This window comes from Osmerus eperlanus, chromosome 11 (assembly GCF_963692335.1).
Source record: "Osmerus eperlanus chromosome 11, fOsmEpe2.1, whole genome shotgun sequence".
Lineage (NCBI taxonomy): Eukaryota > Metazoa > Chordata > Actinopteri > Osmeriformes > Osmeridae > Osmerus > Osmerus eperlanus.
In genome coordinates, this window is record NC_085028.1 from 7,236,586 (window position 1) to 7,264,066 (window position 27,481).

General features: G+C 48.4%; 2 protein-coding genes across 2 annotated transcripts; both read right to left on the reverse strand.

Annotated features, from left to right (window-relative positions):
* Positions 1–867: 867 nt before the first annotated feature.
* Positions 868–8,650, reverse strand: mlf1 (myeloid leukemia factor 1; the record flags this gene model as incomplete). Its single annotated transcript, XM_062473439.1, has 7 exons — positions 868–1,929; positions 2,130–2,271; positions 2,499–2,658; positions 2,784–2,912; positions 3,061–3,147; positions 4,305–4,349; positions 8,450–8,650. Coding segments are annotated over 7 exons (846 nt in total), but the record flags the coding sequence as incomplete, so codon positions are not given.
* Positions 8,651–10,511: 1,861 nt separating this feature from the next.
* rsrc1 (arginine/serine-rich coiled-coil 1) lies at positions 10,512–26,780 on the reverse strand. The gene is made up of 4 exons (XM_062473441.1): positions 26,648–26,780; positions 13,068–13,174; positions 12,272–12,385; positions 10,512–10,778 (listed from the first exon to the last, which is right to left on the reverse strand). The coding sequence occupies exons 1-4, from the start codon at positions 26,778–26,780 to the stop codon at positions 10,686–10,688; spliced, it is 447 nt and encodes a 148-aa protein (XP_062329425.1). The 3' UTR covers positions 10,512–10,685.
* Between the last annotated feature and the right edge of the window lie 701 nt (positions 26,781–27,481).

Consider the following 27,481-nt stretch of genomic DNA (forward strand, 5'->3'; position numbering starts at 1 on the left):
AGTTAGGAAGAAAATACTTTGAAGTTAAAGATCTATCAGTTCCTCTTAGCTCCAGACTAGTGTCCAGGGAGGGGGGTAGCTCTAACCAGCTACCCAGGCCATGCAGGTGTTCTCTGGGATCCAGTCTTGCCCTGACCCCCTGAGAGGGCAGCGATCCTTGGTGACTCATGGTCTCTGTCACGTAAACACACCTCTGGGTGTTGAGACGTGACACAGGAGACCCATGACCGCCCCTCTCTCTCCCTCCCCAACATGCACTTCATGTTCTATGTTGGCATTCCACATTTGGACACTGGGAGAGAAGTGTCTGAATGATGGCTACAAGGTTTCATTATTGTTCAAGAAACTTCCAAGAGATGGCAGGGGATGTGGACATGCATCAAGTAAAGTAGTTTGTAGGCTTTTGGATGGCAAATGAAAGTTATAAAAATAAATTAATCAGATTGACTTTGATTAAATAAAGCTTGAAAGAATGGATGGATCTACATCTTACTGATTGACATGTGGTACATATCTTACTACAGACTAAAGTTGTGGTCTTAGTGGAGTTCACACTGATAAATGAGGCATAGCTCAATCACAAAGCACATGACAGTGCATGTGATGTCACTGATCTCCTAACAGCTGTGTGAGACAGCTCAGAAGGCTCTGAGTCACTGACAGGTCTGCCCTAAAAATACCACACACACTACACCCCCCCAAACACACCAACACTACCCCCCCCCAACACACATACATGCAAGCACACTACAGCCACCCCAAAAACACACATGCTGCACACAAGCAGGCCTGCTCTACATCGTAAGTTAAAGTTTAGATACACAGTGCAACAAATAATTTACAAACACGCCCAATTTTTCAAGGAGAGACTCTTTAAAGACATTTATTTTCATTTGAAACCAATGAACCAAAGACCAAAATACAATCTGTAAAGATTCCAAGAGACTCTTTTAGAATAGCACTCAAGACATTTTCATCTTGACCGGAACAGAGTAGACAACTGAATGCAAAACAGAAAACGTTTGCAAAAAGTAACAATATAAAAAGGGTATAATCATCTTCTTTTTTTTTTTACAAAGATTACAGCAGATACATTACATTTTATAGAACAGTGCCCACTACTAAACTTCCAAATATAATTACATACAGACAGGATGTCTAAGTGCACTTACAGAGCTCAGCCATGTAAATGCATTAATATACCTTAGTGTCCTTTTGGTGCATTTATGACCAATGGAGAACAAGCAGAGGCAGATTGCGACTTTGTATTCATGACCTTCGAAATGTATGCCTAATTGATACTTTACAGTTGCGAAAATCTAGTTATACCATACCAGTGCTTTGAAACTTCTGTTTCTATCAGAAGTTTGTGTCCTTGTACTGTTTTGAAATAACTTTTGAGATCATTTGAACTTGATAGCTTATGCGTTTCCTGGTGTGTGCTACTGCATTTCACTAACACTTCAGTAGGTTTAGCTATGCTTAAGTAAGCTTGACTGGCATTGAGGAACCAATCAAAATTAGTCACAAATTAGTTACAAATCCCACCCCTTTGGCAGGACGACACAGCTATAAAACAAAGGTGGCCAAATGTGATTCTAAACACTATTTTACCCACATTTTTTAAGGAAATAAATCATTTCTGCATTTTCTTTTAGCTTAATGTCAACATTCCTGTGATTAGGTTGCTACACTGTGATGAGGGAGACACGTGTGTGGACTAACATGTATGTCCCTGAGGAACATACATGTAGAGAGAGGAGCATGTACTGCATGTGAAGCACCAGTGTGTAGCTGTTGAAGAGAGCTTTATTAGCATACACACATAAACACACATACATACACGCCTACTGCTTGGGCACCCCAGTTCCTGTCACATTGAGGTTATCGAAGTGCGATTGTTGCTTGCCTTCTGTGGCAGGCTTGTTCCTGAGGAGGAGAGAGGGGAACACAGACACACAGTTACGTCTAGACATTCATGAACTTGAAAAGTGACTGTACCGCTTAGGTTACAGGACTGGGTGAAACGTATGGTGTAAGGTGTCATGGTGTTGGGTCACTGTTTGTACTGGGTTTTCTGATGCACGTGTGTGTGTGTGTGCATCTATCTGTGTGTGTGTGGTACTGACCTGTGGCCCTGCTGGGGGCCGGTGAGGGCGGCACGCTGGACGACCCGGGGGGGCCTGGGGGCTTCCAGAGACGACATGGGGGCAGAAGGTCTGAACTTGGACACCTCCCTCTGCCACTCCTCATCGAAGGACTGAGCCTCAGCTGGAGAGATGGGGTCAGAGGTCAGATCACACGTGCGTACAGTCTCAATCTATCTGTGTGTGTATTTGTGTGTGTGTATCTATCTGTGTGCAGCATGTATCTATCCCTGTATGTGTGCGTGTCTATTGATGTGTGTGCGTATCTATCTGTGTGTGTGTGTGTATCTATTGGTGTATATGTGTGTGTATGTGTGTGTGTGTCTATTGGTGTGTTTGTGGCGGTCTTACATTCGTCCAGGTTCTCAAAGTCCTGGTTGAGCTCTTTCTCCCCAGTCTTCTTGTTGTGTTTCTTCTCCATCACGTGACCTCGGTCCTGGATGTGGTGGCCGATGGACATCTTCTCTAGGCCGCTCTCCGAGTCCCGCACAGCTTGCCTCGTCTCCTTGATCTGGGCCAGGGACAGACAATCAAAACCATCAGCATCCGAGTGTCCGAGCATGTCATGTTGTGGCATGTTAAGGCGTGTCCTTGCATGTCATGTCATGTTGGGGTGTGTTCCGGAGTGTTCCCTACCCCTCCTGGTGCGCGGCGTGTCTGTGAGGAGGCCTGGAACACCTTGGGGGCTTCATCCCCAACCTTGGAGTAGGTCATCACTGACGAGGAGCTGAACGAGTGACTGTTGGAGTCTGTCGACAGGTTCTCCTGGGGAACACACACACGCACACACGCACACACACACGCACACACACAGGTAGACATGAGTAAACACATACTGTACACAAACACAGATAGGTATGACTATACACACAGACACACACACACATGGAGACAACAGCCTTAAATCACTCACAAAGTTTCGGTGCATGTCCTCCATCCTGCTCCTCATTCCCACCATCATGCTGTCAAACATGTTGAAGGGATTCCTCACCTCCATGTCCTGGGAGGGGAGAGAGACAGAGAGAGAGAGTGAGAGAGAGAGAGAGAGAGAGAGAGAGAGAGAGACAGAGAGAGAGAGAGAGAGAGAGAGAGAGAGAGAGAGAGAGAGAGAGAGAGAGAGAGAGAGAGAGAGAGAGAGAGAGAGAGAGAGAGAGTGAGAGAGACAGAGAGAGAAAGAAAGAAAGAGAAAAGGAGAGTTTGTCACTTGATTGTCAGAGGTTGTTCAGAGGTTAAATAGAGGTTGTGTTGAGGTTGCATGTATATGTTCTCATCATGGAGAAAGTTTACAAGTTTGAACAAATGCCTGTAAACATTTCCTACAGTTTAACGACCTGTGGTTAGATACAAACACACAGGTTAAAGTGCTTCATAACCTTCCCCAGAATACAACACAACACAGCCGTTGATATATCTGGAAGAACACTTCCATTCCATTACACAAAGCAGAACTGTAGCTTTCCAAGTCAGCCTGCCTGCCCTGCTCACTGACCTGCCCCAGTATGCCAGCTGGTGGACTGGCATTACCAGCTCATAAAACAGCCATATCCAGTAAATATCTACACACACACACACACACATACGCACATGCATGCACACGCACACATGCACACACACACACCAATGCCGTATAATTATAAAGCAGTGTTCCCTCTTCAGGTATCTGAAGGGCTTGATCAGAGACCAGACCTTACTGGGCAGCCCTTTATTTAGAGAGGCCCCTGGCCACAGCACGGAGATCACTATTAACACATCTCCTCCAGCCCCACTTCTAACACCTGCTACACATCAACAGAGCTGCAGCTGATATGAGATATCAATGTTTACTTTACTGTTTAATGTCTATAGGTCATAACAGAACCCCCCATCCCCTCCCCTTCGCCCCCCCCCCCCCCCCCCCCCAAAAAAAAAAAAAGAGCAAGTGTCCTCATCAGCCAGTATAGACAGCTGAGATAGATCAACTCTATGGCCCAAGAGTAACCTAATATGTGGATATGTCTGCTATAGCTATCTCCTGCACCTACCAGAAGATTCCCCCATGCTGAGAGAGTGTGTTAAACAGGGTTAAGCTGTCTGGGCTGGGTTAGTGTTGGCGCATGCTGCATGTCTGTCAAACGTTTAAAAATTCAAACAGCGTTGGTTAGGGTTAGGCTTACTGACCGTGCTGTCACCACTGCCGAAGGGAGAAAGAGACTGACTCATCCCCTGAAGAAGCAGCACATCGTAACAGTCAGAAGTTAGCATAGCATGGCATAGCTTGGCCTAGCCTAGCCTAGCCTAGAATCTAATAGCATGGAATCAGACAAAGGTGTGACTATTCTAGCATACATGCACATTTGCGCACACACATGTTCATGTCCTGTCAAAGGACATTACTACACAATCCATCAAACGTTCTTCAAGGTTCTCAAGGCTTTGTTCTCGGGTCATTTTACTGAGCGCGGCGGCTACTAAGCTCCTGACACAGTTCCTGTGCTGCACAAGGCCTTGAACCGGCCTGGCCTGCCCACAGGGAGAAGGACAGGAGGAGAGGCGAACCATCCCTCCTTCATCACCTCTGACCAGTCCCTTGGGGTGTTTATGACCCTGCAGTCCTGGACAAACATCACAGCAGTCTGGCCGGGGTCAGTGAGTTCGTGCATGGTACAAGGATCACAGTGGTGTTTTATGCGTGTGTGTGTGTGTGAGTGTTTTGGTGTATGTGGTGTGTAAATGCAGGCCTAGATGTGTGTATGAGTGGTGTTTGAGAGAACATATGTTTGTGTTTGGTGTATGAGAGTGTGTGTGTGTGTGAGAGTATGTGTGTGTGAGCGTGTGGGTGCGTGCGTGCAGGACAGGGGTCACCATGGTGTTGAGAGCCCGGTGCAGTGTGTGTAATTGGGCCATGCTGCCTGGGATTAGGGTGGGCTTTAGCGCTGAAACAGAACCTCATTCTGGGAAGCTCTGGATGGGCTGCAGACCTGGCCGGGTCAACAGCAGTGGCCCCAGCCCGCCCACTCAGCTCTTTCCAAAGGTCACTGTGATGTAAAACGCTCCCGGCTGATGGGGATCTATGAAGTCCACAGCCAATTATACTTCCCGGAGGAATCTCTGCACTAATACATGCTGGTTCCTTTTGGAGCACTGGTGTGTATTTATAGACAGCTGGACAAGGAGAGGGTGAGAGTGCAAAATGTAGAGCATGGATGGAGGGGGTCTTTAACACATTATTTTGGGTTTTGTCCTGGCCTGGCTCCCTGTCCTGGCCTGGCTCCCTGTCCTGGCCTGTCTCTCTGTTGTGTCTCCCTGTCCTGTCCTGTCTCCCTGTCCTGTCCTGACTCCCTGTTCTGTGTCATTTATCTGTCCTGTCTCCATGTCCTGTCCTGTCTCCCTGTCCTGTCCTGTCTCCCTGTCCTGTCCTGTCTCCCTGTTCTGTGTCATTTATCTGGCCTGTCTCCCTATCTCTCTGTTCCTGTCTTGTCTCCCTGTCCTGTCTCCCTGTCCTGTCCTGTCTCCCTGTCCTGTCCTGTCTCCCTGTTCTGTCCTGTCTCCCTGTCCTGTCCTGTCCTGTCTCCCTGTCCTGTCCTGTCTCCCTGTCCTGTCCCGTCTCCCTGTCCTGTCTCCCTGTCCTGTCCTGTCTCCCTGTCCTGTCCCGTCTCCCTGTCCTGTCTCCCTGTCCTGTCCTGTCTCCCTGTCCTGTCTCCCTGTCCTGTCCTGTCTCCCTGTTCTGTCCTGTCTCCCTGTCCTGTCTCCCTGTCCTGTCCTGTCTCCCTGTCCTGTCCTGTCCTGTCTCCCTGTCCTGTCCTGACTCCCTGTCCTGTCCTGTCTCCCTGTTCTGTCCTGTCTCCCTGTCCTGTCCTGTCTCCTTGTCCTGTCCTGACTCCCTGTCCTGTCCTGTCTCCCTGTCCTGTCCTGACTCCCTGTCCTGTCCTGTCTCCCTGTCCTGTCCTGACTCCCTGTCCCTGTCCCAGGCCCAGCTCACCCCATCTCTATTCCCCTAGGTGAGAGGTAGGGGGCAAAGAGGCCCACTTGCTGTTATTTCAAGGTGCGGATTCTAGGAACTGTTCCACAATCACACAATGGGTTCCTGTAACTAGCAGGCTAGGTTTCCTTGCCAGAGGGTGTGTGTGGGGGGGTAGGGGGGAGGGGGGGGGTAGGGTGGGCGGGCTGGTAGAGGCCAGCTGGGTAGCAGAGGCCAGCTGTCTGTGAACCACCATGGTGAGAGATGAGCTCTGAAGGCATGTGTTCTGGGAACTGCTAGGACGGATCCCTGAGAGAGGCGTGCTTTGGAAGAATGGCTCCTAGAACCAGCTAGGCCTAGGAATCTTTAGCTGTAATGGAGCTAAACTACCTCAAAACAAAACATGAAATCAATATAGCACTTGAACCTATGTCTACTCTGATTATAGACAGCACATTAGCTGTCCCTAATTTAGCCGCCTGAAAGGTGATATTAAGTAAGCAGGTAGTGAGAGTGACACCTAATAGGCCAATACAGTACTGTGTGTGTGTGTGTGTGTGTGTGTGTGTTTGAGGCAGAGGATCCACACAGGGCACAGATGTTTGAAGGGAAGTTCCACACAGTGCACCTGATACTGGGGAGCTATGCAGGGCAGATCTGTGGGTCATAATAACTGTGTGTTCATGCCAGGACGCTTTGCCAAACAAATGCTTAGAGAGGAAAACAACAACAAGATGTAAACATGACATCAAAAACACCCACCACCAGCCTTTACAAAACATTACTACAACGAAACACCGACCTCTACAATATAATACTACACCAAAACATCAATCAACTAGGCTACTACACCAACCTCAACAAAACACCACAACTGCAATACTACATTAACACTCAAAACACTACAACAAAGCAACTGCACTAGTCTGCTGGTCTATGTAGTCTTTCGAGATACCTTTTCAACATCTGTGAGTGTAATCCCTTTAACAATATTTCTGTAGGTATCCCAGGTAAAGCAGTGAAATGTAGATGTCCCGGTTTAGCCCAGATAGTCGTAACCTCGAACCAGGCTGCTGCCAAAACAAACCAGTGTATTTTGACGTGTGTTCTTCGCAGCTCTCCTGTAAGCAGGCTCTCCTGGGTCTTCTCCCCCCCCCCACCCCACCCCACTGCAGATATCTAGTTTAAGGAGCTTGCCGCTCTAAGACAGACCTGGTGGGCGTGGAAGGCGCTACTGAAAAGGGACTGGGATTTTACAGTGTTCTGATTGGTGAATGGATCCGAAGGACACAGACGTTTCCTCACCTTGCCACGCTTTTCGTAAAATTACAAAAAATATACTTTTTTGTATGTTTGCAGACTTGGATCAAGAGACTGCATCGAAACCTTGAAAATGTTTCAAATCTGACAGACTGGAGGGTGACGGTGCCCTGGGGACAAGGTGTCCAAAAGCTGTGTGTCAGTGGATCAAAGTCCTATAAATACCTCTCCCTGTGGATAAAGATAACTATGCAGGGGGTGTGGGAGTCTGGGAGCAGCACCCTACCCCCCCCCCCCCCACCCCCCCCCCCACCCCAACCCCCTCGGTTACCCTCCACATAACCCTGCCCCCCCCCCTGCAGCCAGGCTCTGCTCCGCTGCTGTTGAGAAGCAGCACATCAGTGATAAAGAGATCACATTACACAGCCATGGCTGCTGTCCACACTGACCCTGGTAAACCTCACTCATTGTGTGTGTGAGACTGTGTGTGTGTGACTGTTTGTGTGTGAGAGTGTGTGTCGGTGTGTGTCTGAGTGCATGTGTGTGTTAAGCGCGTGCGTATGTAATAATAATAATAATAATAGATTTGATTTGTAATGCACTTTACATTTGAAGAAAATCTCAAAGTGTTAACAGTTAAGATTATAAAAGCAAGGTAAGAACATCAATATCAAATACAAATAGATAATGCAACGACTTGCAGGGTTAATTAAAACTCATAAGAAATATTTTTTAAAGTCTCAGTAGTTTGAGGTGTGTGTGTGTGTGAGTGCGTGTGTCTGTGATCAGTGCTGTGGTAGGATCAAGAGGCCGGGATTATGTATCAAGCATGTCTAACAGAGGGGCTATGAAGGTGAGTTTGACCATGTGTTTGAGATGTTACACTCACTGACCTACACGAGGGGTATGTAGGTCAACCAGTCACATACACACAATCAGAGGTCCTCTATGGTAGAGCTGACTCATGCAGTATTTCCATGCTATAACCAAGGAAGACAGACCTGACAACCACAGGCCATCATGTAAACACAAAATAACTTCTAAACATGATTGAGTCTGAAACTAACAAGAGAGAGAGAGGGGGGGGGGGGAGAGATGATCTTACTCTATGTCCATCCCTTAGTGCTAAACTGGAGCCTGGTTGCCCCTGGTTACCATGGCCCCGGTCCCGCCTGTCCATCACACTGGGGGCGAAGTCTCGGCCGAAGGGATCCGAGAAGCTCCGCATCATCTGACGCATGCGCTCATTGTGAGCCTGGAATGGATCCCTGACGAGAAGGACAGGAAGTAGAATATCGGAATGAGTTCAAACATTCTTTAGAGACCGAGTTCTGGAATGTTCCCAAACTAAACTGATAGGATAGAGGATGATTACTGAGGCATGCCAAGAGGACCGAACGAGTCTTACCTTGATGAACTATAGAGAGAGAGAGACAAGGGGGGGGGGGGGGAGAAGGAATACACCATGGATTGTTTGTTGCACAACAGACTTACACACTCCTGACCTGTTAAATTTAAGCATCAACCCATTGAACAATATAACATTCATAGCTAAGTTGGGCATGACCCAACCACTGGTAAACATGCACACACCAAGTAGCTACAATAAAGTAGCTACAATAGGCAGGGTAGAAAGAGTCATAGGTCATGACTGAGAGAATACCACCATCAAAGGACTGGTGTAATTGTAATCTACTGAGTTGTGCTATTGATAAGTTTAAATACATATATTTTTTTTATATAAATATGATTTTGCATTAAAGTTACGTTATTATATAACTTATATAAACGTCATTAAGCTTTGCAGCATGATTATTGACACGCGTAGACTATGTTTGAACTATTACATGGAGAAGCTGTGATGCGATCATATTTATTTCTGTCATACTATAATTTGGACGAATGCCAAAACTGTCCAATAGTTACAGAAGCCAGTAGTTGATAACTGTCCTTGAGATATTGAGATTTCAAGTCTGAGTCACCAATGACGCTGTTTACGTTTTAATGTTATGAAAATAAACATTCTAAAGGTCTGGAATTAGGTCCATGCAAAATGACTGGTGAACAAGTGACAACGTATTTACTCACGAGAAGAATGGATCCTCATCGAATTCCCTGAGAAGACTGTTGAACATGTTCCACTGATTTTGAGCGGTAAAGTTGCGGTGCAAAATATAGATTTCTCACTGAGGTCTAAAGTAGCTGACCAGAGATCGCCTCCTACTGCAGGTGTCCCAGCCCCTGAGCGGTGTGTGCTTTACTATAGAAACCAACCGCATATCAAAGCGGTGCGTCGCAGCGCAAGGAGCCATATGACCTCCGTCTCGGCCTCCTATTGGTCGGCTATTCCCAGCGCGACAGGGTTCTATCAGTGGAACGGTATGTTGTGGGTGGCTGCCATGACAACGTAGCGATGGAAATGTCCAGACTTTACTTCTATAGTGCTATCACTAGCAGACGTCTACTTTTCATCAGACTTGCTTGAATGCTGAATTGAAAGTCCCAATCTATCCCAAACAACTTCAAATAAAGTTGACAACGGCACACATACTGTACTATAGTACAAGTTTTTGTTTCATCAAAGGGTCTTTCTTCACATAAAACCCAACATCGTTGGCTTGTTGACTGAAGTGGTTCTTTGTTAGTACCAGCTGAGCTGAAGAACATGTCTCAGGGGGAGTGCCACCCGACACTGTGGCATGTGGCTGACTGATGTAAGGACCGCCATCTGCTGAGAGAGTTACAAAGACAGACCCTTACACACGCACAACCACACTTGTACTTATAAGCATGCACACACATACTCATAAGCACACACATCAGACCAGCACAGGCCTACCTTTGAATGTACGAGAATATACTGGTCTCCACCTGCCCACAGAGTTTGCAACAATATTCATGAGCATTACTGTGTGAGTTAGTGTGTGCGTGTGTAGTGTGAGTGTGTGTCTGTGTAGTGTGTGGGAAAGAAGCTGGAAATGCCCTTTGTCGCATCCTCAGCAGTCCTGTTATAAATCAACCATGTGGTCACACCACAAATAGCCGAGTGAGTTTGTGCCCGCAGCCCAGCCTTACTTACAGCCAGTCTGACAAGTCAGACAGCATACAGTCAGCCTTCTTCATCACCATCATCATCATTTCCCTCTTATGACTCACACACAACTGGGTCCCATTTGTTGAAGTTTATTACAAATCAAAGGAAAAGTCATAAAACAGTTTCAAAAGACAAAAACATACCCCACCCCCACAACCTCAACACAGCAGATCTGATATTTCAAACTAAACTAGACCATTGCTAGACATGGAAAAATGGACCAGGGCCAGGACCAGGATGGATCTTCTCACGGAACAGGACTTCCCATGAGCCTCTCCTGTCGCATAGACACCAGCCTAGCAAGCCACATCTCCTCAGCCTTCTCCTTTTCCACAAACAACTGGAGAGATACACACACACACAAACAAACAAACAAACAAACACATGTTTACAGTGCATAGAGATGAAGTGACGAATGGGTACATGTATAACCAACTCATCTCCATGCTGGTGATAGTAATCTGCCTCAACCCGGTTCACTCTCTTAGCACCACCCTAATGCCCCCCCCCCCCCCCCCCCGCCCCGCCCCCCTCTCTCTCCTCCAGGTTGACACCCAGGATGTGTGAGTCAGCGCCCTGCCCTGCCTGGCAGGATGGTCATGATGAAGTTGGCACAGGAGTGTTAGCCCCGCCCACTGACCCCCGGGTCAGTCCTGAGTGAGGGCTGGGGGTCAGCAGCATGTGATGACACAGGCTAGGCCACCTAGCATACTACAGCACAAACTGCAGCACACTGTGTGTATGTGTTTGTGTCAGAGACAGTGTGTGTGTATGTATGTATGTGAGTATGATAGAGATTAAGATTATTTTTTTTGATAGAGCAAATGTACGTGTGTGTGTATATATGTGTGCGAGTGCATGTGTGTGTTTGTGAGAGAGAGACTGCTCTGACAGATGTGCAGTGTGTTTATTAACATTATTTATTAGAAAGCCTGAGTACATTCTACTAGTAGAGACAGGATGTAGCAGAGTGTGACAAACACAAGCAGTAGAGACACGCATCATTCCTAGATTCAATATGTGTGTGTGAGTGTGTGCATTAGTCTGTGTACGTGTCTGTGAAGGCTTACGAGTGTGTGTGGGAGCGATGTGTGTAACGATGCATGAGAAATAGCCTCAATCACATCCGAGCGCTATCTGAGTGTGTGTGTGTGTGTGACAACCTCTTCCTCATCTCTGGCCTAACTCCCCACCCTTTTCACACTTACACATGTGTGTAGTGAGTAACATGCCAGCTTATGGATCCATAGGCGTGTTATCTGCATGTTAGATTCAACACGCGCAATGCGTGTCGGAGCGGGGCCTGTCTTGCTGTCACCGTGGTAATGAGCCCAGGGTGACAAGTGCTCAGTTGCCGGGGGTAATGGGAATCATCAGTCCTAATTGGTTAGTGCCCGCCTAGGGCATATTGCTGCCATAGATCAGGCTGTCGGTGTGTGCGCGTGTGTGTGTGTGTGTGTGTGGGGGGGTGATCTGCATGCTTCAGGACTAACTCAGTTTCCCATCCAGAGATGGATGACTTCCTCACACTCATACATTATAGTGTGGGCTCACACTCTCCTCTCTGTTCCACCCTCACTCCCTTCAGCCCCCCCCTCTTTCCCATCCACCCCGGCTCTCTTTAACTCCAGACCCCACGTGCATGCACCCCCAACCCCCCTTTCCTTCCACCCCTAAATCTTTCTTCTACCCCACCCCCACCCCATGTGATCAGTATGGGATTACTATAGCTTCGTGGTAGAGCATTCGACTGCAAATCAAGGGGGTTTGCGGGTTCCTGTCCCCTCCTATGAAAGAGCAGCCGGTGTTGCGGGTGTGGTGAGGAGTACGCACGGCGGGGTGGGCCAGGGTGTGGGTGTCGTTGTAGAGGATGGCTGTAGGGAGACAGGCCGCCTCCTCCTCCTGGAGCTCTGACTCTGGCTCCTGCTGCTCCTCCACGGGCTCAGCCTGGACACACACACACATTTACACACAGGTTAACACACATACATGCACATGTTGACACACACACAGACTGCTCTGCTAGGTATTAAGGGTGTGGTGTGGTATGTGTCCAGCAGGAGGCAGTATGCACTCAGGTCTGGCAGTGAGCCGATCAAACACAGCCAGACAGAGTCCTCATCTGGACCGGGGGCAAGAGAGGAACTCAAGACAGAAAAGGAGAGGAAAAGTCCAGAAAACAAAAGAATCACCTTCTCATGCCCCCAATAAAGGCAGGAGGGAGGGAAGAGATGGATGGAGAAAATGAGAGAAAGGGTTGGAGAGGCGGAAAGAGAAGGGAATGAGGAACACAGAGACAGAAAGTGACGGAAGGAGAGAGACAGAGTGGCAGAGAGAAAGAGAGAGAGAGAATGGAACCGGAGACAAGGAAAAAGGGAGAGAGAGAGAGAGAGACAATGAGAGGGAGACGGGGGCTCGTCTCTTTTGTGGCGCCCTTCTCGTTTCCGTGGCGAGGGCGGCAGAGGAGCTGGAGCGTCTCGCTCTCCAACAAACGGAGGAGCCAAGCGGCCCTGAATAGGAGGCTTGATTCGGTCGGCTCCGTCTGTGGACCAGGGAACACTGGGGAGGGAAATTCAATAAGAGACCCAGGGAGGGAGAGAGGGAGAGAGGGAGGGAGAAAGAGACGCACCTTTAAACCATCTCGGGATGATTTGAAAGCCTGAGGAACAAAGGAATCACTCTCGATGGCCTCAATGTCCTTTATCCTTCTCACTTGTTCTGCCAGAGACGTCCCCTCTGAAACACACAGAGGGGAGGGCACATACGCATGAATACACACACAGGGAGGTCACACACACACACACATATATATAGTGAGGTCACGCGCTCGTGAATACACACGCAGTAGGCAGCTCTACACACACACGAGTACGTACTTACAGAATATACACGTCAAACAAAATATAGAAAATACAGGAGGGAGGTCACACACATACACACACACACACAATATGGGGTTGTCACCTGTCCCCTGTCAAATTTACAGAGGGGCCAGCCTACGCCTGGAGAAGTGAACTGACAGGGGAGCAGCAGCCTGTGTCTCTGCTGGCTAATGCTGCCTGACATCCGCTAAGAGAGGCCCTGATCTGATCCTTGAGGAGAGAGAGATCCAGACAGAGAGAGGGGGAAGAGAGAGAGAGAGAAGAAAGCAGAAAACCAAGAAGAAAGAGTAGAGAAAAATAGACAGACAGGCAGACAGAGAGAGACAGACAGGCAGACAGAGAGAGACAGACAGTTCCACCATAAAGGCAGGTAGTCAGGCTCTCCTGCAGAGAACAAACCCCAGCAGCATCTCATCTCCTGCTAAACGCCTGCTATAACAGGACCCATTCATTCAAGTTACCCGCAAAGTCAATCCATCTGAACATCTACGGAGAACATTTTCTTAATATAAAACTGTTTCAATTTGTCTATGGCGTAGGAGGACAGGGATATGATCGTCTGGAAAGTTAGCGACAGAAAGGAGGCTGAACGAGAGTCTGAATGCTGTTATTATTCTACGGCTGTCAATCTTTTGACTGATCCGTCCATATTCATTCCTCTCTTCCCCTCTGGTTCCTCCTCCCCTGCACGCCTCCCTCGCTCCGCCTGTCAATCCCAGCCACGAGCGCTTCAACTTCAGATCCAGTGAGAGAGGCGACGGGGCCCCCAAATAGGAAAACACACACACAGGTAGGCTACACACTCAGTCGCATGCACACACACACACACACACACACACACACACACACACACACACACACACACACAGGTAGGTTAGAGTAGACACTCAGTGCAATACACTCACACAAACAGTTACAAAAACACATCTGTTGGCTACCCCCTCACACACACGTAAGCTACACACTCAGATACACACACACACACACGTAGGCAACACACTCACACATACGTAAGCGACACACTCACACACACACACACAGGCTGTGACATGAAAACATGGTGTGCATATTCACCCGTATATGAGAGGATTCACACACACACCAGTTTGGTCTAATGGCAGGAATTAATTTCATCCATTAAGTGGCACAGAGAAGCTGTCACAGCAGATCTTGCATGGCCGGCTGTTTAATGAATAAATGAATATTTGTTTCAGTTTTTCATTTGGTTAGTGTTTGCAGCAATGCGACACATCTCTACACACACACACACACACACATCATTACATGCCACAATCCACACCTGGGTTTAATGGGTGACTATATAACACACACTAAAACCTTCCGCTATAACACACACACATCACCGCTAAAACCTTCCACTGATCAACAACTGATCCGTGGGCCCTGCCCTCCATCTCTGCTTGTCTTCTGAGCACCACAGTCAAGCCCCCCCCCCCCCCCAGACACACACACACTAAGCGGTCAGCTAGAGACAGTCCACGCTGCTCGGCAGGAATCCATTAAAGACTCTGCCTTTTTGACAAACACATTATTGGTAGATAAAATGACTTCCATATGCTGTTTGTCAGATGCCAGCGGAGGGAAGATATGTGTTTCATAGCAAAATCAAATCTAATGGACCTGAGAGAAGGCCTGGTGAGATCCAGACAGGCAGAAATCAATAGCTGCTTCTGAGAGCCCTCCACTACTCTGGAGGTCAAACTGGATATTTAATATTGACACTTTATCTGGCAAATTAATTTAGCTGGCCCAGTCAATTGTCACCGCATTAGGGGCACAATGCTGTCGGAGATGGAGTGAGAAGAAAGAAAAAACAGAGGACAAATAGAAAGACAGAGGGATGGAGAAGTGGGCAAGGGGAGAACAATGGAGAAGAGGAAGGAGAGAAAGAGATCAAAATAAGGACAAACAATTACAGCGTAACTAGCAACTCAGTAGCACGTCTGGAAGAAACATCTTTCATTCTTGACTACTGTCATCTAACGGTAGTTTAAAATAACTTTGCTTCTGTAACCACGGTGACCTAAAGAGGAAGTCCCAACTAAAAGGAATTGTTGGAAGCTGTCATTCATTTAAAACCCATATTTCCTCATTAAACATTACCCCAGCAGTTATGGATCATCCTCTTCAGCTGGGAATGTGTGTGTAAGTGTGTGTGTGTGTGTGTTTGTGGGTGTGTGTGTTTGTGTGTGTGTGTGTGTGTGTGTTTGTGGGTGTGTGTGTGTGGGTGTGTGTAACCTCCTGTGCACGGGTGAGTGAGTGGGACGGGAAGAAAACTCACTTGCAAACTCATTACCAAAATGAGTTGGACAGGCTCTTGATGAGAGAGTGTGTGTGTGAATCAATAGAGTATTGTTCCCCTAAAGAGCTGTTGGTCTACTTCATTGATTAAGAAGACAGAAGAGAGAGAGAAAATCAAACCGACCAATGAAAGCACATTTCCTGAGCTTTCGCTGTTTGGCAGAGAGAGAAAAAGAGACAGAGAGAAAGAGAGAGAAAAAGGTGAGTACAGAATGACATTGTGATAGCAGTGTCGCCCTGCCGTCAGCGGATGGCGCTATTCAACAACACATCGCCACGCAAGCGCCCGAAGTGTCTGCGTAAACTTGACTTTCGTTCCCAGTTTGTCAATCAGCGCCAGTGAGGCCGAATAGATCACGGCCGCTGATTAATTCCAGTAATTGACCGTGCAAGCGAGCTGCTGAATTGCCGCGGCGCTTGTTGTTGTGTGTGTATGTATGTGTGTGTGTTTGTTGGGAATAAATAACGGAAAGTAACTGCTTGTTGTATCGAGGTCGGTCGCAAATTAAGGCAACATTTTACGGTGTTCTGGATATAATTATATTGCAGAAAGACAGGGAGATAGGGTATTTAATTGATGTGTTCAACTGAACAAGGGCGGAGATGGGGTGGCGGCAAACAGTTGTGCTGATAACTTAATGGACGAAGAGGAATAAGGAATGTAAACAAACCAAAAACACTGCAGGCTAGTCTTTAAAATCCTTTACAGTGTTTAACAGTATGCAGGTGAGTTTGATTATCCAATGGCCTTCCCACTGCTGGGAGTCGTTCCATGGGTTTAATTGTAGCGGTTGTACCAGATCAAGTGCACCTCAGGTGAGTGATTGCACTTCTCCAGGTGGGACTGGGAGAGTGATTCCACCCCTTCAGACAGCCAGAACAGATCCCAGCAGTAACAAGGGGAGTAAACACCAATAAACTCAATTTAGGACCAGGCAAGGGCACACATACACACACAGACAGTCCCCTGGTGTCCCAGGTTTCAATAATGTCTGCCCCCCCCTCCCATAGTTAGATGTGTAATTCAATGCCCAATTTGGCCTGGCTCTCACAGGAGGTTTTTTTTGCTGCTAATTGATAGAAATTAAGCCATTAATCAAGCCAGTAGCCATCAGTCAGGCAGGACCAGATGAATACACACTTCCTTAATAACCTCCCTCCCCGTTTAAGGGCTCGTTACCATTAATTTTTAATGCAATTATGCTATTCTTTTACGCTGAGCTCATAAATTACGGGTCTATTGTTGCCGGCTGGCCTTGTAAAACCTCGAGTAATGCTTTGTAGTCTGATCTTCTGCGGCTTCTTTACTCCTTCATCTCTCACGTTTCCAATAACCTGCACTCTAATGATTCAGCTGTGGAGCCCAGCACAGCGGCTCTGAAGATACTCACCTCCCCTCACAACACACACACCCATCCAGCCCTACACACACACCCTCACCCAGCCCCCCCCCCCCCCACACACACACACACACAAGCCAGCTTGCTTATGGTGTTAAACAGAGGTTCATCCTCCCCCCCAGGGCTCAGGCTCTATCCCCTGTGGTCTGCATCTGTGGTCCACCGCTGTGTATGCTACCCTGGAGATCAGTACACCCACAGCTCCCTCCCCCCTCCTCACACACACACACACATACACACACACACACACACACACACCCTGCCATCAGATGCTGTGCTTATCTCAGAGCTGGGGCGGTACCATAGTTGCCACTGTTGCTCTGGTTATGGTTCAGTGGATGAAGCAGATACAGTCCTACTATTTAACTGGACACATGACTGGACTCTTTCAGTCCAGAGGTGTGTTTCTGGATGTGCTAAAGTAGATCAGTGAAGTGTAGACTATCAGCACTGAATTGATTAATTAATTCTGATCATGTTTTGCCAAGGTAAACCCTGCCCTATAACCAGAAAGCTAGTCAGGCCATGGAAAAGGAGAAGAGACCAAAAGAGACCTTTCAGCAACCCACCCACCTAGTCAGCCTGCCACCCAGCCAGCCAGCCAGCCAGTCAGCCAGACACCCAGCCAGCCAGACAGCCAGTCAGCCAGACAGCCAGTCAGCCAGACAGCCAGACAGCCAGCTTAGAGGAGTAGAGAAGGGTCCAGACCAAGCCCGGTTATTAGAAAGATGTCTGCTCCTTGCTCAGGTAATAGTGCAAGACTGCATTGATTAAGGGTCTGACAGCTTCCGATGCTGGCCCTGAGAATGCATCTAGTTCCTAATGAGCAGCTATTAGACCCATCGATTAGCTGATTTCAATTGATAGCTACCAGGCCAAAGCTGCACGTCAATATTTGCATAACGAATCCCCTGCAGCTAAGGGCATTGACTGATGAGATCCCAGTGAGGAGGGAGGGAGAAGGGGAGGGAGAGAGGGAGAGAACAGAAGAACTAGCAGAACATGAAGAGAGAAAGAGATGGAATGAACTGAGGTAAAGATAAGATGGATCTTATAAAAGGCCATGGCCATGAAGCAAAAAATCTATAAATACAGAATAATAATACAAAATTATATATATATATTTCTCCAAGTGTGTTTGATTTGATCTACTTATTGAAGCCAAACCAACAGAATGGTTCCAAAGCATTCGTACCTCAAGTCCCCTTATGTGTGTGTGTCTGTTTGGTGTGGGAGGTGTGTGTGGCGCTAGAGGTGTGAATGTGTGTGGTGTTGCAGATGTGTGTGTTGGCCTGAGATGTGGCTGTGGTAGGCAGCCTGCTTAGACTGCTGACGTGTGATTGGCCACAGTGACAGGGGTCAGGGGTCAGGCAGAGGAGACCCAGAAAGCAGCATGGGCCAGATGTCCCCACTGGTCCCACAGGGGAACTGTCCCGCACGTGTGTGTGTGAGAGAGAGAGAGAAAGTGTGTGGGGACGCCCACTGTCACAGCAGGTGGCTGAGATGCTCTAATGACGCTACAGCATCACAAGATCCCCTTGAGACACATAACCCATAACCCACAACACACACACTCCTCCCAGGAATACACACACACACACACGTGTCACACACACGTGTCACACACACGCGTCCCGACGCGTGCTAAAGCATTCCCTGCGGCCCTCACCTATTTTATCACAGCTCTCTACGGACTGTACCCCCCTCTCCCCCCGCTTGAGTCCTGTCACATTCATCATGACACGTCAGCCCCCCCCCCCCCCCCCCCCCTGATGAAGAAGGGTACCAGGACCCCAGTTACAGGTGTCGCCGTGCACACACTCATTTCGAGTTAGCTACCATCGAGTGTTGCAGCTTTCTAGCCTGAGGGTCTCCCCCCTCCCTCACCCCTAGACCATCCCCCCTTTCCCCCTCCCTACCCTCTAATCCACCTCCCTCTTCCCCGTTGCTCTCTCACCCCCTAGTCTGTCCTAGCGATTCCCATCTCCTGTCTCCCTCCCTCCCCATCCCTCGTCCGTTCTGTCTCCTCTCTCACCACTCAATAAGGAGGCTGATGAATTCATTAGGCTGACACTGGTCTAATGACAGCTCAACACAGCAGCCACGCTCAGCCATCTCCTGGAACATCTCCCTCCAGTCATCACTCTCCTCTCTCCCTCTCTCTCTCTGGCTCCTCCCTCCCTCTCTGGCTCTCCATGTCCCCCACTCTCTCTGTCTCCTCACTTCTCCATCCCTCTCTGCCCCCAACTCTCGCCACCCTCCCCCTTCCTTTGTCTCCCCCGTCTCTCTATGTCTCTCTATGTCTCTCTGTGTCTCTCTATGTCTCTCTATGTCTCTCTATGTCTCTCTATGTCTCTCTGTGCAACCCACTTTTCCCTCCCTTTGTCCCCCTCCATCAATCCTCAGTTAACACTGACCTACATCAACTGGTGTTTTGCCACTAGGTCCTGGTTTGTGGGGGGGGGGGGGGGGGGGACAGTTAGTAACAAGAGCCAGGTGGTTGTGTCTGTGTGAACTGTGTGGTTATGTGTGTGTGTGTGTCTGCATGTGTGTGTGTGTGTCTGCAGAGGGCCTGTGTCTGTGATGCATCAGGGAGTCACATTAAAAAGTGAAGCTTTCACAGGCTGAGTGGTGAGGTCTTCAAGACCAGGCCACTCCACTGCGACCCCATCTGCAAGAGGGGGTGTGTGTGAGCGCATGTGTATGTGTGTGTGTGCGTAGGGAGGGTTATGCTGTAAAGTCACGTCTGTCAGTAATATCTAAGTGAATGATATTTGTGTACTTGGTTCTAAACAGCCTTAATAAGAGCAGTTCTAGTGCAGTGTTTACCAGGTGATTAGAGCTCCCCTGGCTCTGTGTGTCTGAGACACACAGAGCTACACAGACAACCTGCACTATCTCACTGCATTTCACTGCTATGTTTAGTAAGCTGTAATATGTCTGTGTTCAAGAGAGTGCATGTGTGTGTGTGTCCGAGGGGAAAAGTGCAGTGCTGTCCACTTTCTCCTGCTGGGCTGGTCAGCAGGTCTTTTACGAAGGCCCGGTCATTAAGAAAACACTGGCACAACTCATTACGTAATTGGAGCACGGTCTTTAAAATGAAAATGATGTCATCAGAATCCAGGAAAACGGCTAGATTTACAAACGACACACATCGCCAGTGACCTACAGCCTTGTCGACGTCTAACCCTCAACCCCCTGCCCCCCCTCGCCTCGCCTCCCTCTACAAAGCTAGTAATTGATTTCTCTTTTCTCTGTGTGTATGTGTGTGTGTGTTATCAGACAGTTGGGACTTAATGCCCGTTTGGACAATCCACAGCAGGAAAGGTCATGGTCGTGTGTGTGAGTGTGTGTGAGAGTGTGTGTGCGTGTTTGTGTGTGTGTGATTAAGCACCATGCCCTAGCTGACCTCTGTTGTCATCTAATAATGTTAAAACTGTTTCATACATTATTGTACTGTCTTCCCTGCACTCTGGCTTATTGAAGCAGAGAGGTGCCAATAACAACAACACAGCACAGCTTGTGGCTCAGTGACATCATCAGTGACATCATAAGGAGATGCTCTCCTAAGAAGGTGAGTGTGGGGTCTGTGTGTGTGTGTGGTAGTGAGTGTGTGTGTTTGTGAGTGTGTGTGAGTGTCTTTGTGTGTGTCTGTGTGTGTGTGTGGTAGTGAGTGTGTGTGTTTGTGAGTGTGTGTGAGTGTCTTTGTGTGTGTGTCTGTGTGTGTGTGTGTGTTATGTGTGTGAGAGAGTGGTGTGTGAGTTCTGGCAGGCCTTGGTGTGACCCTTCCCCTCCATGTGTCCCCAAAAGTCATTTCTGTTCCTCCTCCACCCCACACACACCCCAACCCTGCAGTCTGGGACCACCGGCCCTGTCTTGATGAAGTGTGAAAGAGCCCCTCGCGCCTGCTCGCCCGCACACACACACACACACACACACCTTAACGTCTCAACGCACTCTTTCCCACACTGAAACTTGACCGAAGCAAGAGGAAGGGCCTCCTGCACTGAACTACAGAAAGGTACAAACACACACACACGCCATGTTTTCCTGTACAGAGCAGTGTGTACCCTCCTCCTGTCTGCTGCATGACCTCTGTCTGAGGGCAGCCCTTACCAGGAACACATGGCAGTCAGCCACCCAGAGCGCTCAGTGTGTGTGTGTGTGTGTGTGTGTGTGTGTGTGTGTGTGTGAACGCAATGGTGGGCTTTAGAGTGACCATGTCCACACACAAACACATTCTCTGCTTTCTATCTCTACTCAAATACTAAAAACTAAAAAATCTGTTTCGGAAAATAGATAACCGATCATTCCGCAAGAATTTGTGAGGGCGAGCCTGATACCTTGTTTGTCAAGGTTAACATTCTAATACATCAGAGTGTGTTGTCCAACCCAACATCGCCAGCGAAACACCGGGGGTAATTGATAGGGGTGACCCGTGAAACGATTACCGATCCGCCAAGGGTGAAAGGTTGCTGTCAATCATCCGTCCATTTGACCCATGCTCGGCAGAAGGCTATGCGCACGCAATCTTTGCGTAATCTAGGCTATTACGGGAATTGGTGCACCAACAGCTCTATTTAAATCAAACATCCAGGTGGAGACGGTGCTGTAGATTATATATGGTGCAGGCATCTGGCCCTTGCGTCCATATAGGTGGCCTGCCTGCCCCTGTGACAGTCACACGCAGGCGTCCCCGCATCACATTATCCCGGTAACAACAGGGGTCGCGTCGGGGTTAGTAGAATTTGCCACGCGCTCCACTTCTCCCCTGAACCGCCTGGGAGGCCACCTAATCACCCACCGTCGCGTTTCAAAAGAAAAAAAATCAACTTTAAATTTGCGGTGATGAAAAATCAATAAAGCAGTAATTGCTTGGCTTATCACTGTGCGAGCGAACAAATTGGGGAGAGGAGAATGCTGGCGTCCGCGTGGCACCGTTTGGCTGCAGCCAGCCAGCGAGCGGAGTTTGGGTTCAGTGGGCCAGTGAGAGAAAGGTCTCCTCGTGATAATTAAATCTTCTCACACTGATTTCCTGCCAAATTTATTTCCCCAGGGTCCATAACTCTGATTCAGTGCTTACAAGCCAGGCATAACTAATCATTTCAACCTGGGGGAACCGCTAATGTGAATGGGGGAGAGAGAGGAAAAGAGTGAGAGGAGGAGGAGGATATCGTCTGCTGGACGACACTATCCCGCTCCAAATCAAACAGCATTTAAGGAGATAGAAATGTCTGAGGCGCTGCTACATATCTAAAAAAAATCTTTACTTTGGATTTAACGTGAACATATGTTGGCTATAACCTAGTTTTCTTTCACTGGTCAACATGAAAACAAATCTCAAGCAGAATTCTTGCAATGGGCGGAAACATGACGTTTATGTAATTGATGGGACAAATAACAAACATAAAAGCAGTTTAGCTGTCGGTTCAATATTCCTCCGACCGTTCTCGGTACTATTATTGTGTTGAACATAATAACGCAACAAATAAGGTAATCCATCGCAAATAACGACAAGCGATGAGAGCATTCTCGGGATCGATCTGAGATCAATACAAAGCAGATTTTCTTACATCAAAACCAGTGAGAGTGATCTTCCCTCAGACTACACAATAGAAACACTGCGTGGCCGCGACTGCAGAGCCTCCGGCAGCAAGTCTGTGGGGAGACAACAGACAGTAGGCTACCTGAAATATTACAGGGAACACACACGCGCGCGCACACAGTCTCTGTAAAGTGAAAAAGCCACTGAAGAATGTTAGGGCCAATCATGATATAACTGTAAGCCGTTATTCACGGAGTATCACTCTCTTCCACTCTCTCTTCATAACACTTCAGCATCTCTCGGAGTGACTTAATGCCGGGAGATAATAGACACGAGATCACCCGTGTTTACCAGGTGCCGAATATCTCCACGTGTCCTTCAAGCAGGAGCAGCCCCGCGCGCCGTGGTAATTAAAACATTTAAAGCAGCACGAGCCCTCTCGCTCCCCGGGTATGATACGGGGGTCACGCGCCTGTAGATTCTAATTTGCGCGTCATTTGTATTCATGACAGGAAGGTGCTAAATATTTAACAGCAGTCCAGCAGGAGTTTGTATTGTTAGGCTTTCGAGGTCAAATAATTTGATTTCCAGGCAGATTACATTAAGCATCAATGTCCAATACCGAGCTCTCACTTTCCTCTCATTTCCGGTCTTTTATTGCTGTAAAAGATAGGGCCACAAACGGGAGGATGAGAGATTAGGGGCGCTTGTTATCCGTAGGACTATTTATTGTTTTCAATTAGAATGCGAATCAAATAATTTGTTATGCACGGCCCTGTTGCGCGCCATGATTTTCATGCGGGTGTGGTAATGAGATTGTAAACGGCAAATTCTAAATTTGACAAATCGTTTAGTGCAGAATATAACCACACCGACACTGCCGCTGCAGCATATCAAACGATACGAATAAATGTAGATGCTACAGACAGCACTAAATCTACCCGTGCACAAAATAGTCTAGAGATGCTAAAGACCTCTGTGTTGGTCTCCCCCGTTACTTCTCACTCTATTTCAGTCCAACACCCAGACACGAGGCTCTTTAGGCCTGGGCTGGTGATTGACAACAGGGCTTGTTAGAGCGGTATGAGGCGTTAATGGATGCGAGGTCGGCAGAGAGGGGAGAGGCCTGGCGGAATATCTAATAGCCTTATAATTCCCAAACACACACACACCCACGCACGCGCGCGCACACACACACACACACACACACACACACACACACACACACACACACACACGCACACACACACAGAGAGAGGACCCCTGACCCGACCTACACACCGCGTAATTAGGGAAACAGTTATTTCGTTTTAATGCCAAAAGAGCAATACCTAGTATATATCTCCGCTAATGATATGGGTTAAAAAGCTATTATACGTCCCATTAAAATATATGATCTTCCAATGCGCCAGCAGTTGGAGGTGACGAGGAAGGAGCAGCGGACAGCAGTTGCATGTGGACTGCAACCTATCGCTTTATCCACACCGTAATCACACCGTATGCGTCAAAAAACATTGAAAGGTAGCCGTTATAGCTCGACGGCATCGGGTTGACTAACACGGGTTACCGATGCATCGGCGATGGCGGTGTTTTGAGTGTGCGTAGGCCTTAAAGAGGCGTGGGTGTGCACCCGCGAGGTCATCAAGCATTTGACATTCATTTCCATAGTGACGGGATGGCGACTCGCCTCTGTCCCCTCGCGCCTCTGAACGACACAGCGCATAAAAAGAGGAGGAATTAACGGTCCTAATGAGGCCTGGTTTGATCTGCACACGTGAGCACCCCCCCCACACACACACACACACACACACACTCCTGATTTGTCTGAATTGTTGATACATTTTCAGCCTTCTTCCATCCTTACTCTGGAGAGCAAACAATCTTTCTCTCTCTACCCCCCTCTGCATCTCTCTCTCCTCTTTTCTCTCCTCTTCTCTCTCCATTCCCCTCTTTCTCTATGGTCTTCTGCTTGTTGTTTTAGTCAATGTAAAACAGAGGTGGCTTTATGCCATCACTGTCTCTCTCAGGCAGAGCCTATATGGTCAGCACATATCCAATAGCCATAGCCAAATATCCCACCAGATATCCCAGTATAAATCTAACCAGAGATCCTTACAGATCCCATCATGGATCCTTAGAGATCCCATTAAAGATCCCACAACAGATTTACCCAGAGATTCCACCAGAAACCCCAGCATAGATCTAACCATATCCCACCACCCACAGCTAGCATCCGGCTAGCACATATACTGAGTCCCTCCCTCCCTCCCTCCCTCCCTCCCTCACACAACCTTCCTCCCAGGCCTTCCGATTCTTGTCAGAACACACTGGTGTATTAGCTCAACGCCCCTGAGCTAGCACCATCTCTAACACCTTCTCTGAGATCATTAAAGAGAATGTGTTCTCTCCTCAATAACCTATCTGGGTAAATAAAGCAGATCAATAACACAGTTAGCTAGGACGGATATACAACAGACAATGGATCTCTCTCTCTCTCTCTCTCTCTCTCTCTCTCAACTTTCCCTTTCAACCGCCCTTCCTGCCCTCAGTCGGGGAGAGGAACGCATCGCTCAAACAGAGAATACTTTGCTAAATGACGACCAGGTGGGCCAAATATTGATCATAGGGCAGACCCCCCTCCACCCTGTACAGCACAATAATAATAGCCTCTCTGCCCACAGATAACACATGAATCCAGGTGGCCCTACATCAGACCGCTCTCGTCTGGACTGGAACATTCTGAGGGGCGGAGGAGGGGGGCAGGGGTGGGCACTGTTCCCTTTGTTCATTTGGGCCTTTTTTGCAGATCAACTGGAACTTTCTAGTAGGGCTGAACCACTGAGCCCCTGAGGGGAAGACTGGGAGACCCCTGTGACCCGCTGTTTAACTACAACCCACCTCCTCTATTGAGAGCCCGGTGAGGAGAGGGAGTGTGTTTCTCTGTGTGTGTGTGTGTGTGCGCGCGCGTGTAAGTGTGATGACGATGAAAGGGTCAAAAGGGTCACTTTGAAGAGTCCTTCTAAAACGCTTATTTTTGTCTCCGCCAAAGACACACACGCACACACACGCACACACACTCACCGGGAATGAAAGCAGTGCCTGGCAGGCAGCAGTGCTGCACATAGTGGGGCTGAGGGCAGGCTGGAGAGGGCCTTAGTTAACACAGGAGGAACAGTAGGAGAGAGATGAAGTGGCTCTGAGCGGAGGGGAAGGAGTCAATTGATTCCAAAAAAAAAGAGGCGAGATTACAGCGTGAACTTTGCTTAAGAAACACGGCTCACTAGGAGCTGGGCTCCATAGCCCAGAGCCAAACACTGACTCAACACTTTGGCAATGCTTCCACCGAGAGAGAGAGAGAGAGAGAGAGAGAGAGAGAGAGAGAGAGAGAGAGAGAGAGAGAGAGAGAGAGAGAGAGAGAGAGCGGGGTGGCAGAGAAGGGAGAGAAGGAGAGAGAGAAGAAGGGAACTGAGAGGGAGTGGGGGTTACAGAGAAGGAGAGAGAAAGAGGGGGAAAGATGGAAATAGAGGGAAAAAGAGAGGGAGAGAGAGAGGGATGGAAATAAAAACAGAGAGAGACAAACGGCACATGGTGGGAGGGTGAAGAGAAGGAGCAAGGGAAATGAAAAATAGAATGAGAGAATTGACAGGCAAAAAATGAGGGTGGGAAAGAGTGGAGGAGAGAGATTGAATTATTTCCTCCAAGAAGTGAAAGACCAAAGCGGGTTTTGCTGGGCTAATTAATTTCTGATGGCCGGCCTTTCATTGGGCTAAAAGGTCAGCTAACTTTAAAGGTCAGAAAGATGCCTGCTGAACCAAACCCACAATTACTCTGAGAGAGAGAGGCAGGGAGAGAGAGATAGAGACTAGAAATGAAAGTGAGTAAAAGAGGGAGAGAGAAAGACAGAGAGGAATAGAGAGAGGAAGTGGCAAGGAACACTCAAACATATCCATGTCTACATGTCTGATTGACTGACTGGCTGCACATGCACAACCTGAGGGCCGGAAGTGCTCATACACGCACACGCACACGCACACACACACACACACACAGGATCACTCACCTTCCTCCTTCTTCTTCCTGGCCTCCTCCACTCTCTTCTCCTTGGCTTTCAGTATGTCATCTGTCTTGGCTGAAGAGAAAGAGAGACAGAAAGGGGGACAAATTAAACAAACGAGACATTTACATTTAGTCATTTAGCAGACGCTCTTATCCAGAGCCACTTACAGTAAGTACAGGGACATTCCCCCCGAGGCAAGTAGGGTGAAGTGCCTTGCCCAAGGACACAACGTCATTTTGCACGGCCGGGAATCTAACTGGCAACCCTCAGATTACTAGCCCAATTCCCTAAACGCTCAGCCACCTGACCCCCCCAAAATTATTTGTTTAGAGGTTACAGCTAAAATAATTGGATTGGATGTGGTAAAAAGAAAGGTGTTCTAGTAACGTCTAGAGAGAGAGAAGGAGTCAGCGAATTAAAGAGACAGCGCCAGAGATAGAGTCTTGTGCCTCGTGTTGGTAGGGCCACACTGCATGAGCAGCACACGGAGAACAGACCACAACTTGAAGGTGACCTAACCCAACGTACAGCACTGCATGATGCCATCTAAACTGCACCCTCATGAAGCGTGAGGTGGCGTCCACTCCACCCCACGCCTGCCCACTCCACCCCACGCCTGCCCACTCCACCCCACGCCTGCCCACTCCACCCCACGCCTGCCCACTCCACCCCACGCCTGCCCACTCCACTCCACTCCACACCAGCCCACTCCACCCCACGCCTGCCCACTCCACTCCACGCCTGCCCACTCCACCCCACGCCTGCCCACTCCACTCCACACCTGCCCACTCCACTCCACACCTGCCCACTCCACCCCACGCCTGCCCACTCCACTCC

Bases quoted from the DNA above. Each gene is read 5' to 3' on its own strand.
- rsrc1 (XM_062473441.1), bottom strand. From the start codon at position 26,780: ATGACTAAATGTAAATGTCTCGTTTGTTTAATTTGTCCCCCTTTCTGT. The intron at 13,175-26,647 runs GTGAGTGATCCT...TGTGTGTTTCAG, and splicing joins CAGGAAGAAGAAGGAGGAAG to AGGGGACGTCTCTGGCAGAA. The intron at 12,386-13,067 runs GTGCGTCTCTTT...GTGTGTGTCCAG, and splicing joins CATCCCGAGATGGTTTAAAG to GCTGAGCCCGTGGAGGAGCA.